This window comes from Camellia sinensis, unplaced genomic scaffold (genome assembly GCF_055761805.1).
Source record: "Camellia sinensis isolate YWXY unplaced genomic scaffold, ASM5576180v1 Unanchor4, whole genome shotgun sequence".
NCBI lineage: Eukaryota > Viridiplantae > Streptophyta > Magnoliopsida > Ericales > Theaceae > Camellia > Camellia sinensis.
In genome coordinates, this window is record NW_028129277.1 from 3,505,063 (window position 1) to 3,523,893 (window position 18,831).

Sequence of the window (18,831 nt, forward strand, 5' to 3'; positions counted from 1 at the left end):
AGGTTCCAATCAAAAGTTACAACTATTGAGGAGGCTCAGGATGTTGATACCCTCAAGCTTGATCAGTTGGTTGGAAACTTGCAGATTTATGAAGCGCACTAGATTTCTAAAAAAAAAGCAAAAAGATAGTGTGGCTTTTATTAGTGCTCATGAGACTCCTAAGACCCCTGAGATTGAGTTTGATCTAGAGTCCAAAATGACAGCTATGATTACCAAACAATTCAAAAAAAATTTAAAGCAAAAGAAGTCTAATTTCAAGGATCCTAATTCAAAAGATAAGGGTAATGAAAAACCCATAACTTTTCCACCAAAAATTGCTCCAAAAACTGAAAAGAAGACTGTGAAGGGGCAAGGTGTCATGTGTTACATTTTTAAAAATAGAGAGCCTTTGGACAAATTTGGCTCCCGAAGTGATGAAGGTATTTTTCTAGGGTATTCAACCACTAGTAGAGTTTTTCGTGTCTATAACTTGTGAACTTTGTCTTTAATGGAATTGATCAATGTGGTTATAGATGACACAGGTTCTTCGACTTCAGTGATAAATGAGGAAGAAAATGGTGAGTCTCCAATCCTGGATACTGAACCACAAAGTCAAGGAGAAGCAGAGATCCAAGCTCAAGAAAGTGAGTCAGCACCAACTTCTAAGGTATGTCCGAGTCCAAAGAGTGCACAAAAAGACGCCACTTCTGATGCTCCTGTTACTACAAGTTCAGAGTTCAAACCATCAGCAAGGGTAAAACTGAATCATCTGACTCAACAAGTGATTGGAAGTGTTGCAGATTGAATGAAAACCCGAAGACAAATTCGGGATGAGGTATCTAATATATGTTATGTTGTATTAATTGAACCTAAGAATATAAAAGAGGCCTTACTAGATGATAGTTGGGTCAATGCTATACATGAAGAGTTAGGTCAATTTGAATGTAACAAAGTTTGGACTCTTGTTCCCAAACCTAGAGACATGAATGTGATAGGTACCAAGTGGATATTTAAAAATAAATCTGATGAGAGTGGTACTGTGGTTAGAAATAAAGCTAGGTTGGTTGCTCAAGGCTATACACAAGTAGAGGGTGTTGATTATGATGAAACGTTTGCCCATGTTGCACGTCTCGAATCTATTTGTATTTTACTTGGTGTTGCATGTTTTCTTGGCCGTTGACCGGTTGACTGGCCGGTTGATCGGCCAGACATCCGATAACACTAATCTTCGTGTTGTAATGATGAACAGTATCTCGCTTGTTGTAGCGATGAACAACAGCGAGGCTGATGCACGTCCATGTTTGATAAACAATATCACTAATTTAGCTAAAAAATGATTTTAGCTACTTTGATGCAGATGTTCTAAGAGCAGGGTGGGAGGTGGTGGTGGTGAAGAAATCAATTGCACCACCAAATCGAAACCCAATCGGAGCCGGACTCAGCCTCGACATCGTCTCTTAGAAAATCGTCAACTCCTGGCTCTGTCATCCCCACCTTCTCCAAACCTCCACCTTGCCTCTCTCCATTAATCTGGTACAACTTCTCCTCTCTCTCTCTCTCAAATTTATTTGCCCTAAGTTGTACTGGATCATTTCTAGGGTTTGTTTATACTTTTTGTAGCATTAGCTTTTGGTAATTGCTATTTGGGGCAAAATCTACTACATACTAACAACCTATGTGTATGATGTTATCAGAAGTAACTGTAGGATATAGAGGGTTATTTAGATAAATATAGTAGTATATTATTCAAAACTATGCTTGAGTAAAATTTTTGAATAAAATGTTTATTTGATATGAATCACCCCAAGAGACAAGCTTGTTTAAGCATATATCTATGTAAAAGCTTTAGTAATGGCTGAGTGATAAATTTCAAAGTCACAAAATAGCTTTGAAAATTGAGTAAACATTTGAATGTCATTTGATTTGAGATTTGGTAGTTTTTTACTCGAATTTAATAAATTTGATATGGGTAAAGGGTAAGGGCTGGAGATGCCCTAAATCACTCAAGCTTGGGTTGGATGTCTCCAAAATTTTAACATAATCAAGATCAGAGCATGTAATATGTCATGTATTCGAACATCGTTATCTATATGAGAATTATAATATTTTCACGTTTTTATGTCTGATGTGTGGGAGCGTGTTGAGGATATACTCGAACAGTTTAAACGAGTTGTGGCTTCCTGATCTGCACCCAAGGCCCCTTAAAAAATACTTTTACCAAATTTGAACCTCTGTGTACACCTCTATATCAAGTAAACTGTAAAAAAATGGCATCACCTGCGTGAGATCTTTGTGGTCTTGGCTCCTTAAGAGATGGTCATCGAAATGGCTTTTTGACCGTATTATCAAACAGTCCAATTTTAAGTTTCCTTTTTCTTCTAAGAGTTTCTCTTCATTTTACAAGCTACTCATGTGACCTACAGACAATGCGGCATGCCACAGGTTTGTAGACAGTCCTCGTTAAATTTAAACACAATAGGATCAGTAACTTTTCCCTCATTTCTCTTTTTCATTTTAAGTTTCTGTTTGCCTATAGAATGAAGCAACAGATGGTGACAAGAATATCATATGGACACTTGCAAGAGATGAAAACTTAAATTTTATAGCAGCACACTGGGCTGATCTCCACAGTCCTCTGTACAATGCGCTACCAACAGATATTTTTCTCTGAGGCCACTTGTACCTCTCTTTCTGTGTTTCTAATGACAAGTCTAATGTTAAAGTGAAGACTAAAATCCTTCAAACTGGTGAAATCATCGAAATAGTTGGTGATTTGCTCATTGCAGCAGATGGGTGTCTTTCTTCAATCCGAAGAAGTTTTTTTACGGAATTCAAGTTGAGGTTTGTAGAATGACACAAAAATGCTTATGGCTGTGAAGTACTCTGTGATATATAAATTTAATTAGCCATTATAATTAACTTGTGCAGGTACTCAGGTTACTGTCCATGGAGAGGAGTATTAAAATTTTCAGATAATGAGCATTCAGAAACCATGATAGGCATTAGGGAGGCATATCCAGATCTTGGGAAATGCTTATACTTCAACCTAGGTTACAGAACACATACCATGCTTTTTGAGCTTTTGCACAAAAAGATCAACTGGATTTGGTATGTCAATCGACCAGAGCCAGAACTTGAGGTGATTCATTGCTTATTCTTATCTCATGTAAACATATTTTCTTTTTACCCTACTATGATTGAATGCTAACCAAATCATGAATTTTATTTTGGCTCGAGTGAAATCCCTGAGAGTGAGAATTAAATAAGATGAAAATAAAAAGGAAGTTTTGTGTAATGTTTTAGATTTTGCAATGTCAACCAATTCACACCCTTGGAGGATGATGATTAGCCTGTAACTGTTGCTGGATAGGCTAGAAATTCATAGGAAATTTGACCTGGAAAGACTGCCAGACATAGATTAGTGTTTTGAAAAACAAATTGGTTAGACAGTGTAAGGATATTAAAAAACAAATTGGTTATTCACTCATTTCGAGAAGAAAATACAGTTTAAGGATGTTGGATCAATTCAAAAATAAATTTAAGCAATTCCTTTACTTAACTTAAAGCTTTGAATTAACTAATCCAAGGGTTAATTATAAACTCTAATAATTTCACTTTTTTTTTCACAAACATCACATTTAATCACAAAAAAATCCAATTATCTTTCCAAACACAAAAAAAAAATTCTCCAATAATATCCTGCAACTCAAACAATCTACAAAAAAAAACACTTCCCAAACACCTACATAGACAAATTAGACTACCTGAAATTACCTGATACATCTATATCTTCAATGAAAAAGTTAAGAGAGAGACAGAGAGAGAGAGAGTATGATCCTGCTGAAGTCATTCAAAATGCTTTGCCTAAAACGCCTCTGATCTCCATTTCTCCATTAGTTTGTGTCGCAGATAATTGGCACCCTACTCCAAAATCATTTCCGCTTGGTTGCCGAGAAAAAAGATTGCTTTTTTTCCCCTCAATTTTCTCAGGAAACAAACGGACGAGATGAAACGAATTTCAAGCCGGTGCCAAACTTACCTGCGACATAAAACGATGGAGATTGAAGATCGAAGGAGCTTCGGCAGGACATCATGCCCGACTTCAGCAGAATCAAGCTCTCCTCTTCTCTTCCGCGGCGATCTGTGAGCGGCTCTTCTACACTTCTCTGGATCTAGGGTTATGGAGTTATTTATCTTGTGGAAAAATCAATTTACACAAGGCTCCCTCTGCACCACTTATTTATTTATTTTTTAAAATTACAATTCTATCCCCCAATAAAAATTATCCTTTTTGATATCACACAACTAAGCATCTTAGGCCCTGTTTGTTTTCAAAGATATAGAGGAGATCAGGATTGAGATGGAGGTGGAGGTGGAGGTGAAGGTGGAGATGGAGATGGATATGGAATCTATTAATATTTTGTTCATTTTGGGAGATAGAAAAGAGATCGAGATAGAGGTCCAAATTATGATGGGGTTTGAAAGGGGCATTGAGATAGAGGAGGTGTATGTGATATTTAGTTCACTGGCTTCGGTTTTTTTTTTTTACATGTTGGGCATTTTTTTTTTTTTTTTGAACTTTAATGTTTAATATTTTTATTTTTTTTGTTAAGTAAAAATCATAATTTTATTTGTTTTAATATTTTATATTTTTTTATAGGGCAATAATTTAACAATTCTCACACTAATAACCATCATTAAAACAAATACAATTTACTTAACCCTCTCATTATCAATTTCCTCGTTATCAATCCCCTCTATTTTATTTCTGAAAACAAACAGAGCTTTAGAGCATCTCCAATGGTATTTGCTTTTATAGCATTGTCATTGTCAAATTATAGCAATAGTACTCTAATGGTCACATTCTATTTTGGCAAATCTCAACCAATTTTTCCTCAAATTTTGTAGGTGTTATTTAGATATAAGTTTTTTAGTATTTTTTTTATTTTTATTTTTGTCTTTTGTGACCTTTTTTAAACTTTTTTTTAAAAAAAATTAAATATTTACATTGTACCCTACTAGATAAATATAAAAAATTGAAAAAATTAATTTTTTTATTTTGTTTATATAATTCACCTCATCAAAAAAACACCAAACTACAAAATTAAAAAAAATATATTATTAACTACATTAAAATTGCATAATCCACTACATTACATTGCAAAATAAAAATTATATTTAAAAAGAAATAAAAAAAATTACATTGACTAATAAATGACATTGCAAAATTAAAAAATATATTTTCCCATAATTATTCATCAGGAAGCAGGAAAAAATAGTAATTTGGGTTGCTGATATGTGCGGACCATTTTGCGAAAATCTCATTTTTGCGCATTATGTAATATGCTTTCGTCTGAGGGTCCAAATGAGAAATATCCGTAGTCATTATCAAATATTCTTCATTTTTTATCTCAAGTTCTTTCATCTTTTGCAAATGTTCTTCTTTTTTTATCTCAAGTGCTTTCATCTCTTGCAATGCTTGAACTCTTTTTTATTCTCTTTCAGGTTTTTTCATTTTCTTCTCAACAAGGTATTAGTTAAATGTCTCCAACAAATTATTAAATTTGTAAACTTCAGCTTCAATAGCTTGACTTTTTCAAAGCAATTCTTTTGCAGATTTCCTACCCATAGGCCTTTTACCCCTTGTAGAGACACTACCCTCACCAATTGGATTATTACTAACAGTTGGATTGTTACAAACATTTGGACTATTATTGTCTTCAAGAGAAATGCAGTTATCCATAGGAATTCGAGAGCCGAATCAGGGGAAAATGATACATGTATCCTTGACTTCATTGTGCTCGTAAAAGTTACATCTTGTCATCTGATATTATTTGCAAGATTGGCCAACAATGTTCAATAGTAAATGTTTGTTTTCATCTTGATGGTATAAAAGTTTCGCTTGAAGCATCTGTATCAATAAAATATTAAATTAATTAATTAGTTAAATTTTATATAAGACAAAATAAAAAAAAACTAACATAATAAATGAAGATGAAATCTTATTATATCAACTTGAGACATTCCACTTGGGTATAGATTTTCGACTTGCACTAAATACCTACGAAATTTGTTGCAATATTTCATGATTACACCCCATCGAGATAAGATAAACACTTATGTTCTTGAGTGATCATTCTGTAGCGATCAATAATTTTCAAAAATTCTTTCCCATAAATGAGCATGAGATTGCGAATTCTCAATAATTGGGTCTTTAGTAATATGACATCAAGGTTTACAAATTGTCACATCTTCTTGAGTGGTGAATGAGTTTCCTCTCTTTGTTTTTAATGAATCTTCCATACTGATTGTGTAAAAAAATAAAAATAAAAAAATAATGTGGATTGAAAGTTGTGAATTCAAATTGATATTGGTTTTTTATATTGTAGAGAGTAAAAATATGACATTTTTTTTATTCGTTTAATTTATAGCCGTTAAAAAGAGCCATTTCAAACATTTCCGAATTGGAGGACGAAAAGAGTCGTTGCTCAATGTGCATTCCAATGACAAAATAAATAATCCAACAGTTCAGATGAACCCTCTGGAATCATTTGAACCCATCTCCCAAGTCAGCTTTCTCTTTATCTATCTCTCTGTCTCTCTCCATTGCAGAGTAGCAAGGTGTTGCATATGTCTCCCTCTCTTTCACCGTTCTCATCTCTCTTCCTCTCTTTTACCGTCTTCATCTCTTCCTCTCATACTCTCTTCCCTTGTCTCTCAGCTTCTTTATCACCACAACCACCACCACCACCACAACCAACAGAACCACCACCATATCCACCGTTGATCTCTAACCCTCAAACCCTAAATTTCTTTCTTCAACCCTCTTCTCCACCACAACCCCCTGTCTCCAAACTCTCTGTTTCTCTAAGATCAACTATCTTCTTATTTATTTCAATTGCCTCTCTCTGTTTCTCTTTCTTTTCATCCTTTAAACCATCTCCCTTAAACCTTTCTTTCACTCTTTCCTACCCTTATCTCCGATCACCGGTCATCTTCCTCTCTATCTCTTTCTCTCTCACTCTATCTTCACTCCGGAATGTTCAGATTAGTGAAGATCAGAGAGAGAGATAGAAAGAGAAATCGTGGAGCCTTGATGAACTTTAGCTTTGGATCATAGATCGCAGATCACGAACTTCGGATCTCAAATCACCTCCTCTTCACTCGTAGATCATCTTCTATATTCCACCCTCTCTTTGGATTGTAGATCGTGAACTTCAGTTTCATCTTCCTCATCGAACAAAAAATTTGAAACCTTCTGTGAGAAACTAAAACCCTAAACCTTTATCTTCGATTTGTCAGTGAGAAACCCTAAACCTTTATCTTCTATTTCTTTGTAAGAAACTGAAACCGTTGAAATCACTTAAAGAAGAATATGAAAACGAAGAAGATGAAACCCTTGAAATCACTTGAAGAAGAATATGAAAACAAAGAAGATGAAACCCTTGAAACCGAAACTCATCCAAATCGGCTTTCTGAAGAAAATGAAAACGAAAAAGATGAAGCTAAAGCTTCAGAGTGCCTCAATCATCTGAAATTCATCAAGTCTCTTTAAATCTAGGTATTTATTGTTTAAAATTTGCTGAATATTTATTGATTACTGCTTGGATTGCTTGAGATTTGTTGAGATTATTTGAAATTTGTTTGAGATTGCTTCAAATTTATTTGAAATTGCTTAAATGTTGTTGTTATTTTAGTCAAATTCTGTTTAAAAAAAAAAAAAAATTGTTGATTTTTTTTTTTTAAATGTCAATTGCCAAAACTGTTTAAACAAATTGGTGAGTTTTGCTTTAAAAAAATTTCTTGAATTTCGCAAAATGAAAAAATTCATCGCCTTTTTTCTTTTTTCTTTTTTTTTTTTTTGAGCTTTTTCTAGAAAATGATGAGAAGGGGAGGGAGAGAAGGAGGAAGGGAAGGAAATTAGTTGGTTTTGGGTGAATTGGCAGATTTGGCATTTGCCAATTTTGACAACTGTTATATCTCACTATTGGAGAACCTCTTTTTTCCTCAAAGTTGCTATATTATAGCTTTGGCAGCTCTAATGGAAAATCATTGGAGATGCTCTTAGTAAACATCCAGTGTCGGCCTTATCATAAGGGTAGTCAAGCCTAAGCTTTAGGTAAAATTGGAAAATTTTAATTTTTTTATATAATATAATATGCTTATGTGATTTATTATTTATTTATTTTGAATAAAAAGGTCCAAAACAAAACAAAGTGCCTAAACTTTATCTTACACGTGCGCGCACACACACACACACACAAAAATAGGGAAAATTATTTATAAGTCCTATTAGGGAGACTTATGCTACATATGGTCCTACTGAAAAACTTATGTTCCCGTAAGTCCTGTGTGAAGTTTGTTGACACATTTACCCTCAATATTAGTTATTAATATCATAAATAATGGTAAAACCATATATAGGAAATTGAATGTAACCATAGATCATATTTATATGAATGTGAATTTGAATTTCAAAATACACATTTGAGAAACGTAACGTGACACGTACATAAACGTAACGTAACATGACACCCACATAAACATAACGTGACACCTACATAAACGTAACGTAACGTGACACCTACATAATCGTAACGTGACGTGTCACGTTACGTTTCGCAAACTTACTAGGTTTTTGATTTTTTAAATTGAATGTGATCTATGATAACATTCAATTTCCTATATATGGTTTTGCCATTATAGTAGATAATAGTATATTAATACCATTTATTTACAACTCATAGGATCTTGTGGAATACATTCCTATCTAAATAGGACTTGAAACTCTATAAGAAATTATACAGGACTTAACATAACATAAGTGTCCGAAATAGGACTTATAAATAAGTCTCCCAAAACAACATTACAATTTTATTTTTTTTTAGATGGAATGGGAACAGTTGAGTTATAATGGAAGTGAAATAATTTTTCCTTGATTGTAGAAATATTCCTTGATTGTAGAGATATCTCTCTCTATATTTTGATTGACTCTCTCTCTCTCTCTCTCTCTCTCTCTCTCTCCATTAGAAAAAGCTCTTTTTCTCTCTCTCTCTCTAAACTATTCTTCAAAGCTTGATTAATCATCAACAATTCTATTATTCTTGATTCACTATCTACACTAATTTGTAATTCACTATCTGCACTATTCTTCAAGACTTGATTCATCATCAACAATTATGCTATTCATCATCAAAAAGGCTTGATTCATCATCAGGTCCTATTGTTCTACCCCTTTAATATTTTTTTTTTGTATAATTTTTTTTTTCATTTCTAGTGTTGTACTCATTTTTTTTATATAGAAAAAACAAAATATGTCTAATAGAAAATATGAATCTGAATATGAAAACTTAAGAAAAAAAATAGAAAATATTATTTAATCTAGAAAAGGAGCTCTTGATAAATTCATTAAAATTAATAAAAATAAAACAAAAAATTTAGACGAAAATTCTGTAAATGAACAAGTAATTGATCCAAAAGACTTAGAACATATTGAAACCATATAAAAAAAGAGATGATAGTAAAAAAAATTTAGGCAGAAGTTCCATAAATGAATGAGTGATTGATCTAAAAGAGTTCAAACATAATGAAACCATGCAACCAAAAAGATTTGTTAGCAAAACTTGAATATAAAGATTTAAACATATATTTTTGCATCTCAAAAAGCTAGAAAAATAAATTTTGAATAAATATTTTATTAAAAAAAATTATTATATGAAAGGCCTCATTTTTAATTATTTTTTTAGGCCACAAATTATCTGGACTCAACCCTGTACACACCACCAGCAATCGCCACATCCATAACATCCTATCGTGACCGGAAGAGGAGATAAGTTGGAGAGGGGGTTGCAACTGGAGGAGGGATGTGGAAAGCCCTCATATAAGGAGGATAGGTGGTTAAAGTTGCAGGTTGTGTAGGCTACAATGACTAGAATTGAGGTTAGAGTTTGATTTGAAGATATCAAGTGCATTTTGGTATTATTAAGGTTTCGTTTGAGGAGTATGATTTTTAGTTAAAATTTTACAAAAATTACTATTAAAAGTTACATCATTTTAGTCATGACCCAACCCCTACCCCAAGGGATTAGCGAGGTGACCAGCCAGTAATCTGAGATTACCGAAGGCCTACTTAGGCAAAAATATGGTTATAGGGGCTTGCCGAAGTATACATATTAAAATAACGTTTAATGAGCTGTGAAGACTTATATGAACCAAAAGAAACTTCCATAATTACATATAAGTAACACCAAAATATCTTACATACAAAAAGAGTCAAAAGATAAGGGTTAAACCCTACAAATGGTAACATTTTCATCACACTTCATAAAACAACTTATTTACATAATAAAAGGGTTAACTCCACAAAATACAAGAAGCCTTGGGGCTTGACACGTTCGGAACCTCGACATAAGGCACAAAGGTTAGCTTCACAAAACGGAGTCTAGACAGACACCCCTAAGCTTGGTCTTGCATACAATCACCACATATGTCACGTCCCAAACTCGCCCCTAAAAGTTTGGGCATGACCTGTTCAGAAACGGACATTTAACCTGGCATACATAACATACGGGGCCTGAACGAAAGCATTAAATACCATAAAATACAAGTAAACAATCTCCATTGAGCTACCACTATCATGCCAAGATCACCAACATCATAACAGGTAAATAACATACAGAAACATGCACCTGGGCATCAGTTATATACATACACATATACAGACCTAGCCCGATGATTGGGCGTATAACAAAAAAAACATTGTGGAAGAAAGTGTTATACACATTTCAACCTTAGGCCAATGATTAGAGTGCAATGCCAAAAGTTTGTTAAAACTTCACAAAAATATGAGTGGCTTCATCTAGGGCCTGGACGCACAAAGGTTGACAAAAGAGGGCGGGCATCATGGGTTAGGACTGACCTCCCGATTGGTTACCGCAGAAGCAGACATAACAAAGAGTGAGCCAGGCTCAATGAATAATAGTACTTAAACAATTCAATGCTCAATTTAAAACATAGTACATATCAATGCATGTATAAATGCCGAGATCATGTGGCTAATCTGATTCTGTACTAATTTCAGAACGGCCTTAGGCCCAGCTTTTAAACATAATGGCTTTAAGCCCTTAAACAGATTGGCATTAAGCCCTTAAACAGAATGGCAATAAGCCCTTAAACAGATTGGCATTAAGCCCTTAAACAGATTGGCATTAAGCCCTTTTTATGGATGTATGAACTCAAGAGGTGTCTCGCACAGATTCTAAAGGTGACTCATACTGTAGCACTTAGTTTCGTACCGTACTTTGTTTCATACCAGAAAATACAGATTGGCCATAGGCCCAGCTATCATCAGAGGCTAGTTTCGGAGTCTTACAGAATTTCAGAGTCATATGAAAGTATCCACATTATTTCCATCATTCATTCACATTCTTTGAATCAATCACATAATTACAAAATTAACATGCGATGACAGAATGCTATGGCAATCATTAGCTGTACGTTAAGCGTACTACGGAAGTACTACTACTCACAGTGTTGTGACGACGTGCTAGTTCCTCCCGGAGTGTGTCCTGCACACATTCATAACTTGCAAATTAGTTCATTTCTCTTTGTTGAATCATTTCCTGAGTTATTTCACTTCACTGAATTTTACAAACATCAATAGGCATAAAATACAAATTCTAAAAATATCTGAGGGTCAAGCACGCAAAACGGAGCAAACCGTTTTTTTTCAGCATGGGCCGCACGTGCGGCAGTGAGCCCCGCACGTGCTTTTTAGACAGTAGCCAAAGTGCCCAAAATTCCTCATTTCCCGCACGTGCGGCCATGACTCCCGCACGTGCGGCTGGAGTTCCCGCACATGCGGCCATGACCCCCACACGTGCGGCGATTTGCCTCAATTTCCAGTCCGAAATTCTCATAAAGCCCCTCTTGAAACACATAAGGTAAGGTTCAAAGTAGGCAAATACAACACAAGAATTAGGCTCAAAATTACATGAAAACATAATCTTAAACCTACCTGGGCCCTTATTCATTTTAATTCCATAATCATAATCAATCACAAGTCAATTCTTTTAACATCATATGTCCATTGCCATGTGGGTTCAATTGGAACAAGAGTAAAGCATAATTTCCTCCACATAGTTCAAGTCAAGCATCAACACAACAATGATAGGTACAATTGTCCAATTGAATAAGTATCTTATACAAAACTTTAATCACCACCCTAGTTCTCCCAATTGAAACACATATCTTGAGTTCAAACTTAAAAATGGAAGAGATAGAACATAACTTCTTACTAGATAGCTCAAATGGAACTAAAATAATTAAATGATGAGATTATCATGTTAACTAACCAACACACACATACAAGACTTCCATTACAACTCTAAATCACACAATCAACAAGAAATTCCTATTCTAAAACAAGAAAAGGGGTGGATCTAAGTGGGTTAAACTCACCTTAAATTAATACTCTTGAATTTTTCTCAATTCCCCAATCTTTGTTCTTGAAGAGTCCTTCCTCTTCCTCCAAACCCTTCTCTACTCTAACCTTTCTCTCATAAGATATTTTTTTTTTTAAGATTCTAAGTTCCTTATTCAAAGAGGCACATAAATATATAAGGTTGAATAGGACAAAAATCAATCGTTTAATCATCCTAGATTGAAATTTCACACCAATGCCTATTATTACCTAAAAATTATTCTGATTCCAAATATAAAATCAATTTCAGATTATCAAGTCTCTAAGGCCCTCAATTTTTGATTCAACATTCTAATCGTGACAGATACTTTTCTTATTAAACAGATATGTATCCATAATCATAGGGTTCACTTAATTAACCTTAATTCCTCATAAAATTTCACAGTAAGCATTTGAAAGCACAGAGTAAGGGACTAAGAATATATCAGAATCACATATGAGGGTCGGGTTATTACAACATACATATATAAAAGGTGAGTTGGAACCCAGTGAATAATAACAACGTAAAGGGATAATGAATGATATCCAAAAACGTAAAAAAATCAATTTAAAGTATCAAAAATATAAATTCCTGAATCAAAGTTTCATAACATATCGAAGTCATACTCATATTTGTAATCAAATATTCATGGTACATCCATTAGCAAAACAAAACAGATGGTCATAGCAGACCAGAACAGATAAAACATATGGTCATACATAATCAGAACAGATAACCATGAAGGTTAGACAGATAGTTCCAAGAGTTGGAACCAACAAAGATCTCTAATAATAGAAACATATACTAAATACATTTCAGAAAAGAACAATCATTTATTCATTTACATAAGTTATTAGTTCAGAAACATAACATAACTTGTAATTCAGAGAATACTTTTAGACAAACATAGCTTTACTAAGTTATTATTCACTGATGGCTCCTTAGACAGATTGGTCAGAACAAAGCGTATAACTTACACAAACATACCAAGTACAATATCTCAAAACATGTTCGATTTGTTTAATCGGTCCTTAAACTTATTCGGAACGTTTGCCACGTGTTCATTAAGTTGTTTCTAATTGTTCCTTAAATCTTTTCTTAATTATGATATGCAAATGAGTTTCAAATATGCAATTAAAACATGTGAATGAAGGCCCATGCATCAGAAAAATGAAGAGAAAACAAAACGGCAATCTATCCTAAAAACCGCACGTATGGAGGTCATGGCCGCACTTGCAGAACCATCACTGCACGTGCAATTAAAGTAGTAACGACGCAAAGCAGGGGAGGCTGTTCTGCACGTACAGGGCTTCATGCCGCACATGTGATTCTGGGTTCTAAGTTGTCCGGAAAACACCTTCAAGCTTGGAACTCAATCTTTTCAAAAATAGGCTCCAAATTCATGCAGTAGAACTCAAAAATTCTTAAGAAACAACCTTGAACTTGAATTTCTACCATCACATTCAAAACATAGCCTTGAAACAAAATCCAAATTTCCAATTAAGGAGTCAAAAATCTTGAGTTAAATGTTACAACCATAAAGCATACATTTAAGGGTTCTAACATCAATTTCCATAGAAAATTCTTTTCAAATTTTAGGAACCATGCAAGAAAATTAGTTTGTGAACATGAATGTCATGATTTGATGCCATGCATGTCAAGATTATGAACTAATTCCTCTCAATTCTTCTTTGTGATGTACATGCATGTTGTCTAAACTCTTCTTCGTCTTATAAATTGATTACTAGAATTAGGAAGTCCATTACGTCACTAACCTTAATTAAGCTTGATTAATTTTAAAGTAATGCCAATGAACCTCACTAACCAAATTAAATCAAACCTAATCATACATTAATTAATCCTTCAAAACCTAATTTCAATTAAAGTAAAATTAATCATACTAATGTGAATTAGGCTCTAATCACCTATCCAAATATTTAATTCTAACCTTATGATTTTCTTATTCAGACATGTTCATATACATGTTTTCTACACACATTACAAAATAAATCATATAACTCATATCACACATGGCACATATTATCACATAACCACATAAGTAAATGCAAGTCAAACAATTAAACATGATTAATTAAATAAGCAAGGAGGTGGTTGTTACAGTTCTTTTTATTTTTTTGCACATATTTTCTTAAAAAGTCAAAAAAATATTTTAAATAGTCAATTTCCAAACGGGGCCTAAAAATTATAGTGTAAATTGAGAAAAAAATAAAAAAATATGAAGGGCTCATTAAACAATTATTCTTTTGAAGACATTTCATGTCAACATTCTTTGGGAAATTATTTATCTATTAGTGACAACAAATTTGAAATTACATTCCAAATGAAAAAAAAAAATAATAATAATAATAATTACTCACGAGCGCTACACTACACCTAGGGGTGTAAATCAGTCCACCAGCCCATGATCCATCCAAAACCCGATTGCGGCTCGGCCTCGGCCTGCCCAAGCCTGAGCCCAGCTCGTCACCCTGGGCATTAGCCCGTGTCGTATGTTTTAGGGCTTGGCCCAGCTCAAAGCCCGTCGATTGGCCTAGCTCGAAGCTAGCTCATTGGCCCACTCAAGACCCGCTCATATTTTCAAGTTATTTTGGTAAAAAAAAAAATTTAAAAATAAAAAAAATAGTTAGGCTTGGCCCAGGCCCCGCTCGCTAGCCCACCCGAGGTCCAAGTACTCCCTGGTCCTGGGTGTAATGGCTCGATCTCAAATACGTATCGGATTGGTGTAAATTGGTACCCATCACCTTAAAGTTTGTATGGATGTTGGACTTTTGGCATTGATGGGTTGGCAAATAAACCTTAAATGTTATAGTTGAGGACCCTTGGGTGATGTTTGGAACCTTGATTTAAGCCTTAATAAGGTATTTAGACAAGATTAGATCGAAAGTCCCAAATTTGAGTTTTTGTTTTTGACTAACCTTTACTCTTTTGCCCTTTTCTCTTTCCACACTTTGAATTTGGATATGAGGCTAGAACCATTGGAAAGCTTTTTTTCGGGGCTTCAATTTGGACAGAAGAACCACCTAAAACGGAGTCCGAACAAGAGAGTTATGTCTGTTTCAATTTCAAGTTTCTGTGATGGAAGCATGCTCGCTCGAGCTAGCTTTTCTTCGCTCGAGCAAACTGTGCGATTTTCAGAGATTCTAGGAGCTTCTTTTCTCTGCTCGAGCCAAGCTTTCTTTGCTCGAGCAAAGGGCACAAATTCAACATATTTAAAAATCATTTTTGGTCCACTTTTTCTTTATTCTCTCTTGTCTTTCTCTCTCTTCTTCCTCTTTTTTCCACCATTGTTGTGGGTTTCAAGCTTTCAAGCTTGAGTTTCATATCCTTTCTTTCACTTTTCAACCCATGTTCCTCATATAAAAACGAAGAGCACGCCTAGGGCTTTCTATCTATCCAAGCGGATCATATTTTTGTTGAAGTTGAAATTTCGGATTTCTCTCTCTTCTTGCTTAAGGTAGGGATTTTCCTTGCTTTTATTCAATATTTTCTTGTGGATAGATGTGTGATAATTTCTATTGCATAAAACCCTCATTTTGAGGAGATTTTTAAAATGGTATGTGAAGGAAGCTAGGGTTTTTAATTTATGGAAGTGGAATTGATGATTTAAGTGGAATATAAAATGTTTGGGTCATGAAAATGTGATTGTGTCAAATAGTAAAAAGCCCTAATTTATGTTTAACCCTAGTTATCAAATCTATATTGGGAATGAAGGAAGCTTCAACTGACATTTGATTTATGAAATTAAGTTTATGTTTTGTAGAGATGAGAATAAATAATGATGATTAATGGTTGGAAAATAACTATGTTGAAGAAATTAAGATGAGTATTAAATTAATTAATCGGGGATAATTTATAATGATTATTGTGTCGCCCCAAAATTTAAGGACATCATAATAAGATTTAGAATTTAAAATTAACATTGCCACCAATATTACTAACATCCATTACTTAACAACCCAGAATTTAAAGTTCTTACATCACAATTTAGTCTTAGTACATAAAAGAAATGACACAAATATAAAAAAGAAAACTAGAGAAAAACTAGAAATTTTAGAAAATAGTTCATGGAACTTGGCACTCCTCAAGCTAACCAAGACTGAGTGTCGCCTTGCAAGGCCTCGATGTTTCTTTCGGTTTCTTTGGTACCTGGCATAAAACGCCAGGGTAATGGGAATGCCAGTGAACGACGAGCTCAATAAGATACTACAACCCGAAAATACCCACCCTGATAATAATACTCACAATTTATGAATAATGTGTAGTAACAAAATAACAAGTAACATTTAGTAAGCATAAAAGGAATGTTATCAGTTGAAATAATAACAATAGATAATAATAAATCAATTAAAAAAGTATAATAAACGGAAGCAGTATTTCATCATAAGGAATATGCTTACCTTTCCTTTTAAATTTTCATAGATTTAGTTTATCGGATAAATTTAAGTAACTCCTCGCGGAGTACTATTTCCACCCAACCGCTAAGCAAGGGCCACGGGCAATTCTGACTACCCCTTGGTCAAATATTTAAATGTTACTTACTGTAACTACCAATGATGTCCACGTACTAGGGTTACGTACCCGAGTCATGACATCACGGTCTGCCCTAAGGGAACGGTCTATGTTGTGACACCCGCACCACCAACCTTATATCACCTACACCGATAAGAGCCGAAATACCTTCTCGTGCCATGTTAGGGTTTACAATTCACTTGCGTAAGATTCTAAACCGGGCTCACCCCATCACTTTCAAAATTTAATGTATCATTGGTTAAATTTCGTGTTTCTTTACTTGTTGAGATATTCACAATAATTCAACATTTAATTACCAATAATGTTATACCAACTCATTAAAATTCCCAACATAAAATATTACACATGCCACACAATAGTAAACAAATGTACAAAATTTAAATAAATAATTTATTTAAACCATGGTATGAAATAATAATGTAGATACCAAAAAGAAGAAATAAATCATAATCACACACATGCATGGATTTTTAATCTACAAGATTAGATTAGCACAATATTAAATTTTAGTCCAAAGAAACAATTGAAGAGATAATTTTTTTGATTCCTCCTTGATCTGCCAAAATTTTTAGAATGTATATCTTGCAAATAAAATTATAAATAAATTACTTATACAACTCTAAAATTCATATAAATCTACAAAATACTCAACAAACATGTTGTGGTCATTTTTTAGAAATCATTTTCCAAAAATAAATTATAAATAATTCTTAAAAATTCCAAGAATGTTCATGACACAGATTCATCACATTTTCTTAAATTAATTCCATACTTAAATTTATAAATCAATTCCATAATATAAAAATTTATTATGAACCTAGACTTCTCAAATTTTATTTTTTGCTTAGAAATTACCAGATTTGGTTTAATATAAAATTTTTAATGATTTTTCAAACACATAATAAAATCTGCCTATAGCTCCATATTTGGTTAAAAAAATTTACAAATTCGTATAAAACTCCATAATTGTTGAAATTTTTTGTGGATGAACTAGACATTGTTATCAACAATTTGTAGAAGAAATATTCTTCAAATTTTGAGTATAAAATTGTCTACAAATTCGTACAAATATTCTGGCAGATTCAAGGACCAAATAAATTCTTCAAATCACTCTATAATGGTATGAACTACACATGCAAGCCTATTTTTACAATAATACCATGATTTTAAAACTATCAATATCTTCAAATATTTGATATACACATAACAAAATTTACATACATACATATAAAAATTTCTATCTATAAATTAGTCATTTTATCATATGAATAAAATCTAAAAATTTCAACAATAAAAAAAAAATGAGAGGATTGGGAGGGTTTTCTTACTTAGTTGTAGGATTGAAATAGAATAATGAAATGGTAGGAAAATATGCAACCTCAACCTGCTCCTCTTCTTCCACAAGAATTCCCTCTTTTTTTTTTCTTTTTTTTTTTTTCCGATTAGTCTACGAACACAGTGTGTATAAACACTGTGTGGTATGAATATATAGAGGCCACTTCTCTGAGGCTCTCTCTCTCTCTCTCTCTTCATTCTAAGCCCTCTTTCCCTCAATTCCAAGAGCATAATGAGCTCTTCTTCCCTAAACAAACATGCAAACCAACATGTGGAAAGTCTTGCCACAAAAATCTGCAAAGGTTTGATTTTTTTTTTTTTTTTTTTTTTGTGTGTGTGTGTGTGTATTTATGGGAGTTTCTAAAAATTGATATACTAAGATTTTTAACTAAGGTATTTAGTAAGAATAATTATCATATTGAATCCTAATTAAAATAATTTATAAACAACAAATATTGAACACCCACAAAATTATTATTCTTAATAATGTCTTTGTTAGTGATTG

At 33.5% G+C, this 18,831-nt stretch overlaps 1 protein-coding gene across 1 annotated transcript in view; it reads left to right on the forward strand.

Moving 5' to 3' along the window:
• Positions 1-487: 487 nt before the first annotated feature.
• The window catches only part of LOC114302083 (uncharacterized), a 172,815-nt gene continuing 154,471 nt past the window's right edge, over positions 488-18,831 (forward strand). Inside the window, exons 1-4 of the mRNA XM_082912687.1 lie at positions 488-770; positions 1,337-1,431; positions 2,690-2,820; positions 2,908-3,118. Coding sequence (XP_082768813.1) covers positions 488-770; positions 1,337-1,431; positions 2,690-2,820; positions 2,908-3,118 — 720 coding nt within the window. The remainder of the gene's footprint in view (positions 771-1,336; positions 1,432-2,689; positions 2,821-2,907; positions 3,119-18,831) is intronic.